Source organism: Alosa pseudoharengus, unplaced genomic scaffold (assembly GCF_046254945.1).
Source record: "Alosa pseudoharengus isolate Yale_2024_CS ecotype anadromous, Long Island Sound unplaced genomic scaffold, YU_APseudo_1.1 YU_APseudo_1.1_scf_17, whole genome shotgun sequence".
Taxonomy (NCBI): Eukaryota; Metazoa; Chordata; class Actinopteri; order Clupeiformes; family Clupeidae; genus Alosa; species Alosa pseudoharengus.
Window position 1 is genome coordinate 26,072,267 of NW_027468640.1, and position 18,695 is coordinate 26,090,961.

Sequence of the window (18,695 nt, forward strand, 5' to 3'; positions counted from 1 at the left end):
TAGTTTTTTGGTAGATGCAGATAAGCTGATTTTATTTATTTGTGTAATAAATAAGTCTTTGTATGCATATGTTTGTATGTAGTTACACATGATTGTGATCAGGTGTAGTCATGGTGAAGATAAAAATCAAAAAGACCTGCACACTGTTCGATGCTCCCATAAAATGATGAAGATCTCTGATCGAAACGTTGCATATTAAATTGTATGGCAGCAGCGAACAGTGTGAGATCTTTCTTTTGATTTTTATATTTAAAAGTTTAGTTTTGATCGAGCACCTAAGAAAATCTTTGGATGTGCGGCCCTTGCACTTTGCTTTTGTTCTAATTGTCATGGTGAAACAATGGGTGTGGTGGGGGTGTCTAAAGATTAGTCCTTATCACTGATTCTTTGCTGACAAGAATGGAACACGTTTTATTTATGACATGAACATTGAATAATTTCACAGACTGCATGTATATGGAGAGTAATTAAGAATGCCCACACAAGGGTCCTGTTGACCATATTATCAAATAAATATGCAAAACACCAAAAGAAGCCCAGGTCTGCTAGAGTGATATAGCTGCTTTGTGTAGTTAATTATTATGTTCTACTATCCAGTGCCTCCTGATGAAGTAATTCATAATTTTATGACATGACGGTACATAAAATAGTGTGACAGTACACTACACAGTATTATACTACACTTTGGACGGAAGTTTTCCAGGGATAGTGTCAAGGTGCAGATTAATGGGTGTCTATTACAACATTTTTCCACTGACGTTTTTATAAAGTCAATGGTGAATGGTATTGATGGTAATAATTATTGATTAACTATATTCAACCTTTCAACACATTCTGTTAGTGACGCAAAGGAATTCACTCAAACAGAACTGTTTACACTTCATCATTATACACAAGGTCAGTGCCCCAAAGCTTCACCACTGCTGAATAAAAATATAGTGATTCCCATATTGAAACTATGTTATTGAAAGCGTAATCAGGGGTCATCAGTGGGCCGAACACCTGCTGTTGAAGACCCCTGCCCTACAGCAAGCACTATGGCAACGGTGGCAAAGAAAAACTCCCTTTAACAGGAAGGAAACTGTGTGGCGCAGGCAGGTGCAGATAAATTCATACACATTGTCAGTTAGGATAAAACAGCAGATACACACTCAGCGGTACTAAGATTGAAAATAAAAAAAGAAAGTGTAGCCAGCATTCAAAGTACTGACTGTGGACAGCATAGTGGATACAGTTCTTAAAATGTTATATATAGTAAAATACTACTACTACTAATAATAATGTAGTTACTAAACTATAATTGTATAAGAATGAGCGAGCCATGAAGCAAACTATGACATTTATGTCATTGTTTATGGCACACAATATATATAAGATCTAGCCAGAGTATAATTTTGTGGATAACAGTTTGGGTGGGAACAAGCAAGGTTTCTACAATATGCAGATAAAACTAACCACATCCCACAGTGCACATATAGCCAAAACTAGGTTATGTGTAGTAGGCAAACAATTTATAAATATTTTTATAATGTATGTTAGCAATTTAATTACAAATACCTGAGCCCAATACACATACCATGTTTTCAGCATAAACTGCCCTTTGCTGCAAAAACAGTAATGCTGTTGGTGTACATATGTCTTGCATCACATATTTCTATATATTCCAAATGCTACATTCTTAATATTTTCCCTTTATCTGTTTAATAGTAAAAATCTGGAATAACAGTTTAAGGATTTTACTGCATACTGTGTATGGTTATACTGTATGTTCAAGACATAACATTTTACTTTGGATTTAACTGTATGTAGGTCCTGGTGTGAGCAACAGTTTTAATATATCATTGTTAAAGATTTCACATCCACATATCAGTGTTTAAACGGTGCGCCATCTAATTCTCTAAACATAAATCTCGTTCTAGGCATGCCCCAGGCTATCCAATGGGTGAGGGTGGGGAAGCCCCTCAGAAGTACAACCCCGATAGGTATATATCCGAGGGTATATCTGAAATGTTTCTGTTGCTATGGCAGCAGATCAAGGGGCTAACAAGGTCAAGGATATAAATTTGATTTCCCAGGTAGCACACACTGTGACACACACAATGACTCATTCTGCTGAATTAAATTGTCAAACTGAAACAGCATGTTGTAAGAACTAGCAGCTTAAAGGGTTAATCGATACTGTTAGATAAAACCGTTTGTGTACCCTTGGATGACCTTTGCACCCACCAGGGGGACACAAAATGTCTCATTGGAATGATTTTGTGTTTCTTTTATCCCTCTACTCTTTCCTCTCTCCAAGTTTCCCTTCTTCTACACCTTTGCTCACTTCTATGAAATGGAACTACTTGATCAGATTATCAGCACAAGTTTTATGGGTTTGATAAACCAACCAGTGATGTTTCCATTCAGGTGTGGCATAAGGCATAGGTTCACTCTTATCACCCCCCTCCCCACGCACCTAGTCATAAACCCACTATATAAACAGTTCACTGTCCTTTCCATTTGAGCAGTTGTCCATCACACAGGTCACGGAGAAAGAAGAATACAACTCGGGAACACACTGTTGATATTTCCACTCGCCTTTTTATTGGACATCCATTTCATCTCAGGAGTGCTCATACAATTTCTTAAAGATGTGTACAGGAAAGTGTGCCAAATGCATTGCAGTGGTTCTGTATCCACTGGCATTGATATCGATCATTTGCAACATTCTACTGTTTTTCCCCGACTGGAAAACAACATATGCTCAGAGTAATGAGTTGAATATCGTAACACTCACACCAGAGGTGACCTACATGGGGGGATTGCTTGGCGGTGGTATTATGGTGAGTACCGGATTATACTATTATGTTTTCACGGCTTTCATTTTTCTTCTGACTTTAACTATGCACAACGGATGACCATTCATTATTTGCTTCACAATGTTTCTGAATTAAACATGACTGGAAACTGGTTTTAACTTTTCACTTTGGAGAAAGAAAACCCTTTTAAGTGTCAATATTTATCTGTTCTAGGTTCTTGTACCAGCCATCCATATTCACTTGACCGGGAAGGTAGGCTGCTGTGCCAATCGCTGTGGGGTATGTGTCCTTCTAATACTGGACTCTTGTGTTTCAGCTCATTTCAGATTGTGCCACAATACTCGTTACTCAAAGAGTGTCAAAAGCCTATCGTAATTCAAGCAGTAATGTTCATGTGTTCCTTCCGCAGATGTTTCTGTCCATTGGGTTTGCAGCGCTTGGTGTGGTCGGTGCTTTGTACAGCATGAGTGTGGCTGCTCTAGGCCTGTCGAAAGGGCCCGTTTGCTTGTTCGGGGGAAAATGGGGCAGGCCATTTGACAAGTATGAGAATCAATATTGATTTTATTACTAATAAGATGAGCTATGTCTAACTTGGACTTTAAAGGAATATTTCATGTGTGCCTTTTAGAAAATGTTACAATGTTTGCAATGACCATGGCATAGTCTTGCCAAGCATCAAAGCAGCCTGTCTAACATTCATTTGTATTGCGTTACAATTGTTAGCACATTCTATTACATAGCATTACAGATGTTACATTGCATTTAGTAATGTTGTTGATTGATTTCAGCTTCTGTATTCTGTATCATGGTGGTGTCTTATGCATAACACTTCCCCCCCTTCTCCCCGTTTGTTCTGCAGTAATGGAACGTACCTGTCCGATCCAGACTCCTGGAGTTTGTGTACTGAGCCTAAAAATGTTGTGGAGTTCAACGTTGCCCTGTTCGCAGTCCTCCTGGCTACAGCTTGCCTGGAGTTGGGCCTGTGTGGCTTCCAGATGGTCAACGGTCTCTTCGGCTGCCTTTGTGGAACATGCAGAGGCAAAGAGGTAAGGATATGCAGGCAGTAGAAATTCATATGGATTAATAACACATCGGTAAATGTCGTTTGGACTGGGGGGTTGTCCTTTTTCTAGCCTTACATTTTACATTTTTAATGACAAATTCATTTTTTGGATAAAGTCTTTGTAGATCAGGTTAGAGTAAATATAACAGCATCAATATTATGTCCTTTTTGAAGAAGTAAAAAATGTGTGTACATTCCTTCTCTGTGCTGATTGTTAAGAAAATACATGAATTACATGAATCATGTATTTCTTGAAAGAAAAAAGAAACACTTGTGCAGTAGTCTGAGTTTTGTGATTTCTTTCAGGACGAATGAAGGAATGAAGAAGAGCCCTCAGAAGACACACTTCACCCAAAATATGTGACTGAATGACTGACAGCTGAATGGAATTTTGAAGCTTCAAGACAGTGACTGTATAACACATTTTTAGTAAATTATACTTGATAGCCTAATTGTTGCTCATAATATTGTGCATGTACGAAATGTAAAGTGGTTGGATCCATTTTTGTATATTTATATTTCTTGCCTTTTATTTGAATTCAGAATGTGCTGCTGTCAGTAGTCTAACAGACCTCAATGGGGCCTAAATTTAAAGAGTTTGGTTTCAAAACGCTATATCCTCCAGTTTAATGCATTTTCATTAATCATTTTTTTTTACATTTTACAAGTAATTTCAGTAGAACTGTAATTGAGTATTTGATTTGATTTCAAATCAAAACAACACAACTGAAATGTTATTGATATTACCTGAGATACACAATTAAATAACATGATGTATTCATGTTTTTAAAAATGGATATAGCATTTTGAAACCAAACTCTTAATTTGTTTATGCATTTTTTGTTTTAGTTGTTGATCAATGGTTTTTGAAAAAATGTTTTTAGCTATGTTTTTATAAATAAAATTCATTCTGTCAAATGGGGTGTTCTAAATGTGTTTCAAACATAGGTTATGCCACTAAGGTCCTACTAATCACACACACACACACACGCGCGTGCACTCGCACACGCACACGCACACACACACAAAATCTCAAATGCTGTGACCGTGGATGTATGGGAATTAGAGTTAAAGTTATGTTCAAATTAAACAGTCTTAAAAATGTCATCATTTCCAGTGGATATACATCTGTTGAAAGATATATATGATATAATGTAGCCATCAGTATATCTTAAATATTTGCATAAAATAGGGTTTATTCATATTCCTTATGTTGATATAATATAATTAAGAAGGCCTAAATTAGCACCATATAGTCTACTGCTAGAATTAAGCCTTTAGATTTTGTGTTGGAGTGGACAAAAAAAAGAAAACTTTAGTGGTGTAATGGGACAGCAAAACTACTAGGCCTAGTACCACCTAACAGCCACCACCTTTTTAAAACCAGTTTGTTCTGGTTCCACAGAAGACCAGTACACAATTTGTACAAATACAAATGCATCTTTATTTTTCACAATATATGAAATTCACGAGATACTAAATTGAGAGGAATTAGGGGGATACAGGTAGGCTGTTCGATCTATTCCATATTGAACCAACAACACTAACACCGTCAACCATCACACAATAGGCCTATTTTATACACACACATATTCACTAAATTTCAACACAGTATAGGCTATACATTTCCCAATATCAGTTCTTCTGTTTAAATTGTGGAATTTTTTTTGGAATGGTGTTGCGTTTGATGCATTTCTGGACTCCATTTGCTAAATGAACTCAACCAGATCAGTAGGCTACTTTTTAGTCCATCCTGTTTGGGCAATATTTCAAATACCCATAATTTCCATTACAATTGTGATAACTAGTCTGTGCTTTCTGTAGCAGCCTACCCTATATGTTTAAGAAAACATTAGGGTAGTCCTGTTACTTCCTGCTCACAAAGTTGTGTCAACATGTTGTGTTGAAGTGACATTGGCTAGTTTAGCCTATATATTTTTGACAACAGTCTGCATGTCCACAATATGAATGCAGACATTTAATGGCTTATGCCATTTTAAGTATTGGATGAAAGCTTTCGTTGCATCCATACCTCTCATACATTAACTGAAAAATAAGCAACAATACGTAGACTATTCACATTAACAACATAAGCAATGGAGACAAAACAATTTGACCCCGACGTGATTTGAACACGCAACCTTCTGATCTGGAGTCAGACGCGCTACCGTTGCGCCACGAGGTCTGCGCATAAAGGAAGAAAATGCTGGACAAGAACTTCCGGTCATCGTGTCGTTTTTATTCTTCGAGAAATTGAATAGCCTACATGTGGAGTGTGCTTGGACTCTATATAATTCAATGTCACACGATGCAATTCCAATCGATTTTTTTCATGTGTTTTAGCTGCGAAAGCTGAACAATTTGCCAAAGCGATTTAAGTAAAGCAGTCAGACCTATTGCAGTGCATTCATTGCAGTGCATTCATGTTAGGATTGCCATCCTAACATGAATGCACGCACTGCACTTGAGTGTGATCAGTTTCGACAAATGCGTTATTTTACGTTTAATGCGTTATTTCAATTGCACCTTGGTTGGCTAGACGGATGTTCATGTGCGAAGCACACTTCCCCATGAAACTTCGAGACTAGGCTACTCGAAATAGACAATAGACCGACGCATGCAAATGCAGCACGCAAGTTGACAGTCTGCATGCAACACAAATGGTAAATCAATTCTGTAAGCTACTATTTCAAAGAAGCCTAAAGGTTCATGGCAATTTCGTTGTTATTGTGTTTGCAGCCAGGTTATGTGCACATGCATCTGAATTCGCAGTTCAGGCTACTGTGGTAAAAGTTTAAAGTTTGAAATGACTCATTTGTGTAAAAGAGACGAGTGGAAATGGTGGGTGTTGAAGTGCACAATGTGTCAAGAAGTGGGCTGGGAGCTGGTAGCCTACTTGCATACGTTTTTTTTTTTTTCAGAAGGATTTCCTGAGTTGTTTGTCAACTCATCAGTAACATTATGTCAGTTGAGAGAAGACACAGCAATACGCTATTTTATGAAGCCTACATCATTTAATAATTTGGAAAACAAGTGTTCATTTGGTAAGTTTATTTTACATGCACCCTTTTCTGTTCTTAGATTATTCGTTCATCTGTTTAAAAGAAAGAACACTTGTCGTTGAGTCACAATTTAAGATGATATGATGATAAAGTAAAGTCGTTGACAGACCAAACCCTTACAAATATTCAAAACAGTAGGTTTTGAGGATATTACAGTTCTTTTGCAGGAATGTAGGCTATTTTGGACATTAAAAAATGCTTTGCAACTACATTTCTGTGTTTTTGTCCCATAATTGGAGTTATTTTGGGTAACAGAGCCTTTGCCAATATTCTGTCAATTTTCTCTTGTATTTGTTAAGTCACTAAAAATCTTTCCCAAAAAAATATGCACACAAGGACTGTTGTCAGTCATAAACGTGAAAATTAAAACTTAGTTGTTGGTTCTACACACACTAAAACTTAGATATATTATTATTTAGGTTATAGGTTTAGTCAGATTTTTTTTTTTTTTTTTTTCGCATGCCCAAATTTCCATCAATGATTCCCGGGACACTGAAAGACCGGGGTACACGAAACTTGGTGGGCATGTAACCCCACATGGATAGCATGGAACCATCGTTTTTCTATTTGATCTGTAGCCACCCCGCTGGACTGGACACCCCGAAAGGAGGGTAGGGCAGACACAGTTTTCTGTGAATATCTCGAGAACCGTAGGGTTTAGGAGGACCATTTTTTTTGTATGTTGATCTCAAGGGGCCATGTCAACCCATTCCATAACCACTCATTTCATGTATAGCGCCACCTAGTTAAACACAAAAAAGTAAAAATGAGGTGTTGTAATCACAGGTATCTGTGACCTAACATAGTCAAAACTGCACAAAATTGGAAGTGTAGGATCATTATGACACCCTCTGTATGCACGCCAAGTTTCGTGAAATTCCGTTCATGGGGGGCCACACAATAAATTAATTTATGTTACTATACACCAACTGGCCTGTAGGTGGCCGGAGACAGTTTTCTGTGAATATCTCGAGAACCGTAAGGCCTAGGAGGTCCACCTTTTTTATGTATGTTGGTCTTAAGGGGGCATGTCAACCCAACCCATTACCACTTATTTCATGTATAGCGCCACCTAGTTAAAAATTAAAAAGCAAAAAATTAGGTGTTTTCATCACAATATCTCTGGCTGACAAGGTCAAAACTGCACAAAATTAAAAGTGTAGGATCATTATGACACCCTCCGAATGCATGCCAAGTTTTGTGTACTTTCGTTCATGGGGGGCCTTACAATAAAATAATGTATGTGTACATTTAGTGTTTTTTTCCGTACGTTTGCCTCCAGGGGTCATATTAACCCATTTCATGTGCACCCATGTGCACAAACAGATACACACACACACACACATACATTCACAGTAATCATAAGTATGACACATACTCACACAGTAGACATATGTACGCTTGCATGCACAGGCACATACGCAGGCACACACACAAGCACGCACACACACACACACACACACACACACACATAACATAAACATGTACATGCACACAATTCAAGAATTTCTCAGAATTATGAACAGGCAAGATGGAGGTGGGGTTGTATAAAATGAATTTTACATGTGAAATCTATGAACTAATCATGTTTTGGTACTTGTTGTCTAGCAGATATCAGTGAGAATTGAGTGTGGATAATGCAATTTAGTGATACAGAGAATTATATAGACCTTTCAGCGTGATTTATTTTTGTGGAAAAAATGTGCTGGACTGGGCGGCGGTCATATTTGTACCGCTCTGCGGTACATCTAGTTACAATTTTAAATGATACTCCTTGGTAATTTCATACAAAGATTACATATCTTCAAAATCAACAAAACTGTCGTTCTGTTTTCAGTTTCCATGCCTGGTTCTTCTTCTTTTCACCAAAGTCCAGTGAAGGCTTTTGACAGTTTGCAGGACACCATGATGTCCAACGCTACCCAACAGACTCTGTGGGAGAAGTGTATGAACCAAACTGAGCCAAGAGAAGAATTGATTTTTGTAGGCGTGTATGTGCTGATCTTTGTTGCCGGCCTTATCCTTAACCTCATTGCTCTGGTGGTGTTTTTTTGCAACACCAAAACACGCTCCCAGACCACTGTTTACATGACCAACCTGGCCTTGGCTGACCTGTGCTTGGTTTGCACACTGCCTGTGCGGATCTATTATCATCTTGGATTCCGGATATTGCCTCAGAGCCTGTGTGAGATCATGGGGATGATGCTTCTGATCAACATGTATGGTAGCATCTTCCTACTGAGCTGCACGAGCATTGACCGCTGTTTAGCTGTCTGCTTCCCGATGTCCAGCCGTGTCCGTGAGGTCCGCAAAAAGGCGCCGGTCATTTGCCTTGGTGTCTGGATAATGACAATTGGTGCAAGCTTGCCCATCTACCTCACCAAACCACGGGACAACCAGAACCAGACACGGTGTTTTGGGAGTTTCCCCGTCTATGCTACTCAGACCATTGCCATCATCTCCAGTCTCACGGTGGGCTTTGGCGTCCCACTGCTAGTGATGCTAGTCAGCTCCTGGGGGTTAATCCGGGCCATCAACCACAGCCAAGCCGCTCAGACAGAGCTTGTGGACAGCCGAAAGATCCAGAGGTTGATTGCCACGTGCCTGGTCATCTTCCTCTGCTGTTTTCTGCCCTATCATCTCAGCTTGTTGTTGATCTACCTGAATCAGAGGTCCATCCCATGCAGTCTGATGTCCAGCTATCACTATAGCCTAATGGTGGCCTGTCTCAATGCCATGCTGGACCCTCTGGCCTACTACTTCACCACTGAGACCTTTCGCCAAAAAGTGGACCTGGACGCACTACGGCAGATGTTGCCCATGCAAGGCCAAAGCGCAGATGAGAACAATCGCTCCAGGGGGCCCCTCAACACCTGAACTGCTTTGCTCATGCTGTCCGTCAGCTATCAGGCCCACCCGTGCATGAGCACCTTGCTCATGCTGCTCCTGTCATTCCATCCCAGAGACACTTGGGGTGAAATTATATTTGGCCAAAGAATGCTTCTGTTGATTTCAAATCGTTACAGGAAGTCCTCCTCTGAATGACTGTAATCTTTACATCTCCCCTCTCTACCTCTCCTTTCCTCTCATGACCTTTAGTTGCCTTATATCAGCAGCAAAACACTGCAATCGAGACTCTCTTTGTTTCTGGTACCTCTATGGTGCAATGACCAGGTGCTGTTCTGTTTTAGCCATTCTGCCTGAGCTGTATGACAGCTTCAGCATATCAATTGAGAATGTAAAGAGACCCACTGTTTAGTGTATTTGTTACAAGTTCTACTTAAAATAATAAAACATGGTTTATTCTAATAATAATAATTAAGCATTTTCCCATCAAATGTGTTTTGCAAGTTGCCTTATGGATAAAAGCTTTTGTCTAATAACATAACAACAACCAAAAGTGTTTTATAGTCTCTTTTTGTACCAGAAAATACGAAGCTAGCCACAAGACTTATAAAACAATATTTCTCACCAACTAGTACTGCTGCATATGACTCAAAACAAAATATACCGCAACCACAGCACTTCTCGTTAGTCTAAAGGTAGTAGTTGTCTTTATTTAGATAACACATTTTTTATGCACAGACTAACCCAAATTAGTATTATACAGATAGGTCAGCAAGCTCATTTAGGACATTTTGTCATGTAAGTAATAAGCCATTTTAAGTTTCTTGATTTTACTGTCATTGTTGAAAGTGAAGTCAAATTAAGGCAAGTCTTTTCCACACTGTCACGTACCACACACGTGAGGACACTGGATTCTCAGAGAGTAAAACATTAGACTTAATGTAGGAGTAGGGGGACATGCAAATGCAAAAGCAGTAGCAAAGTAACAAAAGATGTGAAAGTGTGTGAAGAAGTGAAAGTGTGTGTGAACTATCCACAGAGTTCACAATAAATAAAGTAGGTTAGTAGTGGATCTCCAATGATTGTGCTACAAAACACACAATGTTCACAATGTACAGACAAGCACACTGGAGATATTAAATTACTAGCAGAAATGTCATATAGGCCTAATTATAATGTAAAATTATACACATATGCCAGTTACATAAAATAAACAAATAGCCTAAATTTGACTTAGCCTATCTATAGCAAGTTCAGTCCACAATGTGCAAAAGCAGTACTGCAGTGAAAGTAGAAAATATGAAGTGCAAGAGGGTGTGCACGAGTCTTTAAAGGCAGCCTCTTTGCATCACACAAAAAAGCCTGAGAAGTTTTTGACCTCATTTTTGAAAATGCGCCCGACCGCATGTGTGAAGTAGCACGGGCAAACTAAGGACATCATCATTATTTATAGGCTCAGTTATTGAATATAGTCCATTAGGCTGCAATTTCAAATAGTCACCTCTCCTCACAGTGTTAATGTGACGTTGCTAAACCCATGCCGATTTGAATCTCTTCAAAAAGAAAAAGAAAAACTAATTCGGATTTAAATGCTTAAGGCGGCCATTAACGTTTTAACACCCAGCCATTCTTCAGCAGCACAAGAATAGAAAAGGCTCTTAGCGCGCTTCATTGGAGTGTGTCCGTAGAAGCGAAGACAATAGGCCTAAATAAGCCATAAGTGCAAGGAGAGTTAAAAAGGAAGGCTGATCTAATTAGGCCTACGGGAAACCCTACATTAAGCGCTTCGAAACACTAGCTCACTGTTCGCACTTTTCGCTCCTCTTCATTGGTGGATCGGGAGGAGGAAACGCTGGTCACGGGAAAAAACCGCACCATTTCTTGTGGTGAACCTACGTTTGTAATTTGGCTTTCGGCTGTGCTGACTTTTCAAGTCTCAAGGATGCACAGCCAAAACGTTGCCAAATTAAACACGCCCACTGCATCTTAAAACAAATCATATGAGGCTTAATCGTGGAACATTTTGTGTAGCCTATAGGCTAAAGCATTTAGGCCTATAAGCAAGTTCAACTTGGGACAAATTATGTGAACAGCACTAGGCCTATTGACTCTTACCCACCCTCTGATAAATCAGTAGACTAGCCTAGGACACATAGTTTTTCAGTGCGTGGACCTGCCTCCCCTAAACCTGCCCTCACTGACTGTGGGAAAGTGTGCGACTTGAGCTACCCATATTATCATGTTAATTGCTATGGGAGGAGGCATGAGGGGGAGGTCTATAGGCTAAATAAAACGTGTGTAAATGGGATATTTAGCCTACATTTCGTCGCGTCTGTTATATGTTTTACTCACCCTCAAAACATCCTCAAAGGTGTCTTTTTGGTCTGGGCAGAGAGGTAGGCCTAAGTAAGTCCAGAGCGTTTGGCGCATTATAAAGCCGAGGATTCTTACAATGACGGCATCAAACATGGGAAATGTCCCTGAGAAGAACAACAATAAAGAAGAACGCAAGGTAAGAAGTAGCCTAAGCCACATGTTATTAACATATTCTTCAAAGCTTATATGGTTCACTTGGGGAAACAAAATAGTTAGTTTATACTTAGGCATACGCATAGTTCCAGTTTACTTTATTGGGGCCACAACCTGCACAAAAGTCTAAACTATCTCGGACGAACGAACTTTATTGTTAAGTTTGGCGCAACTGAAGTTTGGAAGCGCTATTTCTGAGAGGACTGTCTAGGTTAATGCATGGACAGATTTTCAATGAGTTTGATTTTTACAATGATTTTGACATTACATTTATTTAGCACATTTAGTGAATAGCCTAGCTTTCTGAATTGATGTTTTCAACCCCCTGTAGAAAAGTACCACGATTGTCTCCTCGTGTCTATATGGGTAAATTTCTCTAGGGGGCGCTCGTGGATTGCATAGAATTACTGACTAAAAAACAATACATAAGAGGTTTGGTTGACCACTAGATGGAAACACTTTACATTGATATAGCCATATATAATTCAGAAAAGGTTTTCATGAAGTTATCCAATTATGTTTCAAGGTGCCCTTTTAATCAAACCTCTAGGTCAACCAAAATGTATTTGAATTTGAACTGAATTCAACTTTTTCTCTCTTGTTAGCTGCGAAAACCTCTCATTGAGAAAAAACGCCGGGAGAGAATAAACTGCAGTCTTGAGCAGCTGAAGGGTATCATGGTGGATGCTTACAACTTGGATGTTAGTAGGCCTACTTCTGGCACACAGCTCTCAGCTCTCTCTCTCTTTCTCTCTCTCTCTCTCTCTCTCTCTCTCAACACACACACACACACACAAACACGCACAGAGAGAGACAGACAAACAAACTAACTTTTTGCATACCATTTGCAACGGTATAACAGAGAGTAGTACACTTTTCATTTAGAATTTTCATTTCATTGTTATTTTCACACTATTTCCTGAAGTATGTTGTAGAAAGGAAAACGCTGATAACAGCAATGCTCTTTATTTTATTTAAAGCAATCCAAACTGGAGAAGGCAGATGTTCTGGAAATTACAGTCCAGCATATGGAGGGTTTGCAGCGGGGCTATGGAGCAGGTGAGAATGGGTGACTTTACGGTGTCATGGCGTTGTTGTTTCATTACGCATTTCCTCAATAACTCCCTTTATTTTCCCTTCTGTATCATGCAGGGGGCTCTGGCTCCACCATGAACTTTGAATCCCGTCAGCGTTACGGCAGTGGCTACATACAGTGCATGCACGAGGTCCATAACCTGCTCCTTAGCTGCCCTGGCATGGACAAGACCCTTGGTGCCCGGCTTCTCAACCATCTACTCAAGTCCCTGCCCCATGTCAGTGGCGAGAGCGTGGCCTTGGGTGCTGGAAATAGTAGCCCAGGCTCCAACAGCAGTGTCCGTAGCAACAGCCCCCATTCTCCCTCCCCCTCTCCCTCCCCCTCCCCCTCCCCCGCCCCCGCTCCCCTGTCTGCTGGGTCTCAGCAGCAACACCCCTCTCTTGCCCTGCGCTCCTCGCCCTCCCCTCCTCCAACATCCCGGGGCCCCAGCACGCCCCACCCCTCCCCTGGAATTCCCCAGCTGAATGAGGGACGGGCCAGTGGTCCAGTCAGGGAGGGGCCCTCCCCCTTGAGCCCCCCCTCCCCCGGTGGCCATCCAGGACAAGCTCCCCCTGCCCTGCCCCCGTTCTTCCCAGGGGGGGATCCCTCAATGTGGAGGCCTTGGTGAGTGGGCAAGGACCTCATCTCTACGCCCTCCCCACACACACACAAACACACCACACACACACACACACAGACACACAGACACACACACACACACACACACACACCTCTCATCACAGCCCACCTCCTCTCTGCAATTTTCCATTACACTCATATCTCCTGGGAGAATTAAGCACCGGGACTTGGGATCTCTGAATGGACAAGAAATAGTAGCTGGGTCAGGTGTCCCAAAAGGGCTTGTAGCTTAATTTTAACTGCAGTGTATTCATTTGCCTTGTTTTTCTCAGACTAAATGAGGGCAGAGTGCTCTCGGTGACAATGCAGTGAATGTGGGACGAATGACACAGCACAGACCTCCAACCTCCTTTTGAATGGCTAGACTCTCTCTGTATTTGGTTATCTTATAAAGTGACTACTCCAAATGCATTTCATTCATTTCAATGTAATATTTTCTAAACAACATAACTTTTTAAAGACCCCCCTTTGCAAGTTTTTAATTGTTTTTTGTCTTCCTTATGTATCTCTGTTTCTGTTCTCTGTTTGTGAAGTGTATGAAATTTCTTTTTGTGTACTACATCCTTTGAGGGATGACATTTGTTGTACTTAGGTTGCTGGTTCTTGTTGGACAACAAGGAACATTATACATTTCTATAGGACAGGCTGCAGGCTTCTGCAGATGCTACGATAGACACTGAGAACTTCATCCTTGTACATTACAAGAAGAAAGAAGTGGAAATGGTACCTCATATTGAAGACAGAGTTAAACATCATTTGAATTGTGTTTGAGTGTTGGAAATGTCTTTTTTTTCTTGTAATGATCACAAGACAAGATCTCAATCACAGTGTTGGTTATTTCCATAAACACATGTTGTGATGATTAAATGATAATAATAATAATAAGCTTTATTTGTATAGCACCTTTCATACACAGAATGCAGCTCAAAGTGCTTTACATTTGAAGCATGTAACACAATAATAGTCAGTCAGTCATTATCAATCACTTTTCTTCATTGTTGGGGCCGTTTATGATCCACTCAGCAACATATCAAAAATATAGAAAATAACATGTCATAAGACTGGCGGCCTTAACCCTTTACCCCCCATAAGCACGCCATATGGCAACTGTGGCAAGGAAAAACTCCGATATTCCAGGAAGAAACCTTGAGCAGAACCTGACTTAATAGGGGGAGCCCATCTGCTTCTGGCTGGCTGCGCCCTCCAATGGCAGCAGATGTAGAATAATCTGAAAAAGTAGTCTACAGCAGTGTTTCCCAAAGACTGGGTCGCGACCCACAGGTGGGTCGCAGGAGATTTTATTTGGGTCACCAGCACAATTTATGTTGTCTAATAAATTAAATATTGGTGGTTGCATGCAGGTTGCATGTTAGATCTGAAGTGAAATGGGTCGCGATGGTCTGTCATTTTTAAAAAGTGGGTCCCCAGAAAAAAAGTTTGGGGAAACACTGGTCTACAGGATAAGATGAGTTAACTAAAAGCTTTCCTGTACAGGTATGTTTTCAGATCTTTTTAAAAAATATTTACTGAACTCGCCTGCTTGATGTTCAGAGGCAGGGTGTTCCATAGTTTTGGGGCGTAATGGATAAAAGCAGCTTCTCCACTTTACTTGTGAAGCACTTTGGGTACGATTAAAAGATTAGAATTGGATGATCTAAGTTTCCTTTGTGGTTGATAAGATATTAAAAGCTCAGAGATATATGAAGGTGCTATGCCATTCAGAGCTTTGTAAGTAATTAACATAACCTTAAAATCAATTCTATAGAAAATAGGGAGCCAGTGCAGTTCAGCCAACACAGGGGTGATCTCTTCTTGGTCTTAGTTAAAAGTCTAGCCGCAGAGTTCTGTATAAGTGCCAATTTCTTTAGATGTTTTTTGGGAAGACCAGTGAAAAGTGCATTGCAGTAGTCTTGCCTGCTAGTGATAAAGGCATGAATTAGTTTTTCTGCATCTTGTTGAGTTAAAAAGGGCCGCACTTTGGCAATGTTTCTCAGGTGGAAATAGGCTGTCTGAGTAACTTTACTGATATGGGGCTTAAAACTTAACTCTGCATCTAAGATGACACCGAGGCTTGTTACTTTTGGTTTGACCTGGTGCGCCAAGTTCCCCAGATTACTAAGAACAATGTCTCGCTTTAGTTTTGGTCCAACTAAAAGTACCTCTGTTTTGTCATCATTTAGTTTCAAAATTGTTTTGCTCATCCACTGATTAATGGAGGTTAGGCATGCAGTGAGGGAGCAAAGGCCATCTGGGTTAGTTGGCTCCACAGAAATATACAATTGGGTATCATCCGCGTAGCTATGGAAGTTTACATTATGCTGACTTATGACGTTTCCCAACGGAAGCATATATAGGGAAAATAGCAGGGGACCAAGGCAGCTCCCATGGGCCACACCAAAAGGCAGGTCATGTTTTTCAGACACATGATCTCCTAGACTGATATAAAAATCTCTGCCAGTAATGTAGGTTTGAAACCAGTTTAGAGCATTATCAGAGAGACCCACCCACTTCGCAAGGTGGTGAATTAGGATGCTATGATCAATGCTGTCAAATGCCGCACTCAAATCCAGAAGAATAAGGATTGAGACTTTGTTTAAGTCAGTAGCCAGTCTAAGATCATTGACTATTTTTACTAGAGCCGTTTCTGTGCTGTGATTTGATCTAAAACCTGATTGGAATTTTTCAAGGATACTGTTTTCGTTGAGGAAGGTATTTAACTGATTACAAACGACTTTTTCAAGTACTTTGCTCAGGAACGGTAGATTTGATATAGGCCTGTAGTTGCTCAGATTGGTATGGTCAAGATTCGACTTTTTTAGTAAAGGTTTCACAACAGCGGTTTTAAAAGCAGTTGGAAATATACCTGTTTCTAATGAGGTATTTATTACCTTGAGAATAAAGGGAGCTAAGCTATCATATACATTTTTGAGGAATCTAGTAGGGATTGGATCCAAAACACATGTTGAGGAGCTGGTTTGAGTTATAATTTTACCAAGCTCAGATTGAGTAATAGTGCTAAAGAACCTTAATTTTGAGGGGCTGTTTTTGGGTGTACTATCAAACATATTACTTGTGTTACCAATAGCCTCCCTTATAGAAATGACTTTGTTTTTGAAGAAGTCTGCAAATTCTTCGCATCTTAGAGAGGATGCCTGACTGAGTGTATCAAAAGGTGTTTGATGCAATAGCCTATCAATGGTGGAGAACAACACCCTAGAGTTTCCACTGTTTTCAGCAATTACCTTAGAGAAGTGGTTTATGGAGTGTAAAATGAAAAATAAAGAAAAAAATAATTTCTGCTGCATTTTGAAATTCAGTTTAAAAAGCAGAGCTTAACCTATAATTGAGAAATATTTGTTTACATAGTCATACTTGGGTCACACTTGGAATGGATTAACTGGCACAGTTAAACAAATACATTTCTAGTTGTGCAGGAATGTCAGACTGTCATAATCTATATTGGTTTCCTCTCCAAATAAGACACATGTAGTCTTTAGTAATACTTGTAATAATGTAGAAGAAGAGAATATATAGTGATTCTGAGACTACAAGAGGTATCAAACACATTTATTACAGTATAAATGAGAGATTATAGGTGACGGCATTGCTTTAGAAAAAACGTCAAATATCTATGACTTGCCTGAGCTGGCATTTCATGTGCCTGCACCTTGACACACATAATCTCACTGTAGGCTTTCAATTTCAATTGCATGCCAACAATGGGATTCACATCCATGCACAATGGCTTTCATCATTTGGCCACCTCTTAGTGTAAGTTTCTACAGGGGGACAATTGTGTTTTTGTTATTATTCCAGTGAAATCAGGGCATGCAGTTACATAGTCATCGTGCCAGAAAATAAATGCTCATAACAAAAATGTACTTACTTAATTACATAGTTATATACAGTGTTGAGATTACGGTTATAAGGATTAGATTACGGTTATAAGGTACACTATTTAAAATGTAATAGTAGTATAAGTATTTCAATTACTTTATCAAAGTAGTGTATTATTTTTTTTGTATTATTACTTTATACATTTCTAATGAATGGTTTCAACTGTTAACCATTTTCAAATGTTTAAACCTGGCAGTGTCAACTTTAAAGCAGTACTCAACACTGACTTCTGTCAAACTCCTTTTAAAATCCTTCATTACATGAATTAAGATTATAATACTTTAATTTGAAATAACAGCCACCACAAAGTCAGACCTCAGAAATATTTTTACTGTGAGATCATTCTGAGGTCATATAGGCTGTGTCCGAAACGGAAGAAATCAAATATTTGTGATGGATTATAATGGATTATAGTTATGTTTATTTTGTAATTAAATTCCATAATTCCGTTACAATGTAACTTGTTACTTCCCAACAGTGGTTATATAAATCAAACTATGATGAATTCCATATTTGGACAACCATGTCTGCCTCTCTCTCTCTCTCTGTTTTAATTCTATATTTGAAATCCTCTTAAATTTAACAAAGTGATAAATGAGTTTATGGATAATCTTAACTCTAATTTGAACTTTGGTATATGTTTTCCATCCACATGCAGGAGAATCATTGTAACTGCTGGACAGGTGATAAGATTGCATTTTTGGACAGGAGATAAGATGTGCATTTTTGATGTTCTCTGTGTTCTGGCCATGTCTTGATCTGAGCCTCCACTATGTGAAGTA

At 39.5% G+C, this 18,695-nt stretch overlaps 3 protein-coding genes and 1 non-coding gene across 4 annotated transcripts; 3 read left to right on the forward strand and 1 right to left on the reverse strand.

Moving 5' to 3' along the window:
* The first annotated feature begins 1,997 nt into the window (after positions 1–1,997).
* On the forward strand, positions 1,998–4,771 carry tm4sf21b (transmembrane 4 L six family member 21b). The gene is made up of 5 exons (XM_076289729.1): positions 1,998–2,825; positions 3,015–3,080; positions 3,211–3,341; positions 3,661–3,847; positions 4,171–4,771. Exons 1-5 carry the CDS (start codon positions 2,634–2,636, stop codon positions 4,177–4,179), a joined length of 585 nt encoding a protein of 194 aa, XP_076145844.1. The 5' UTR covers positions 1,998–2,633; the 3' UTR covers positions 4,180–4,771.
* A 1,206-nt stretch (positions 4,772–5,977) lies between these two features.
* trnaw-cca (transfer RNA tryptophan (anticodon CCA)) lies at positions 5,978–6,049 on the reverse strand. The gene has a single exon. It is a non-coding gene; the product is annotated as a tRNA-Trp (tRNA).
* Positions 6,050–6,810: 761 nt separating this feature from the next.
* LOC143128053 (lysophosphatidic acid receptor 6) lies at positions 6,811–10,244 on the forward strand. Its single transcript, XM_076289730.1, has 2 exons — positions 6,811–6,908; positions 8,764–10,244. Exons 1-2 carry the CDS (start codon positions 6,863–6,865, stop codon positions 9,801–9,803), a joined length of 1,086 nt encoding a protein of 361 aa, XP_076145845.1. The 5' UTR covers positions 6,811–6,862; the 3' UTR covers positions 9,804–10,244.
* A 1,824-nt stretch (positions 10,245–12,068) lies between these two features.
* On the forward strand, positions 12,069–14,005 carry her8a (hairy-related 8a). The gene is made up of 4 exons (XM_076288373.1): positions 12,069–12,285; positions 12,908–13,003; positions 13,283–13,361; positions 13,455–14,005. Exons 1-4 carry the CDS (start codon positions 12,226–12,228, stop codon positions 14,003–14,005), a joined length of 786 nt encoding a protein of 261 aa, XP_076144488.1. The 5' UTR covers positions 12,069–12,225.
* Positions 14,006–18,695: the final 4,690 nt, after the last annotated feature.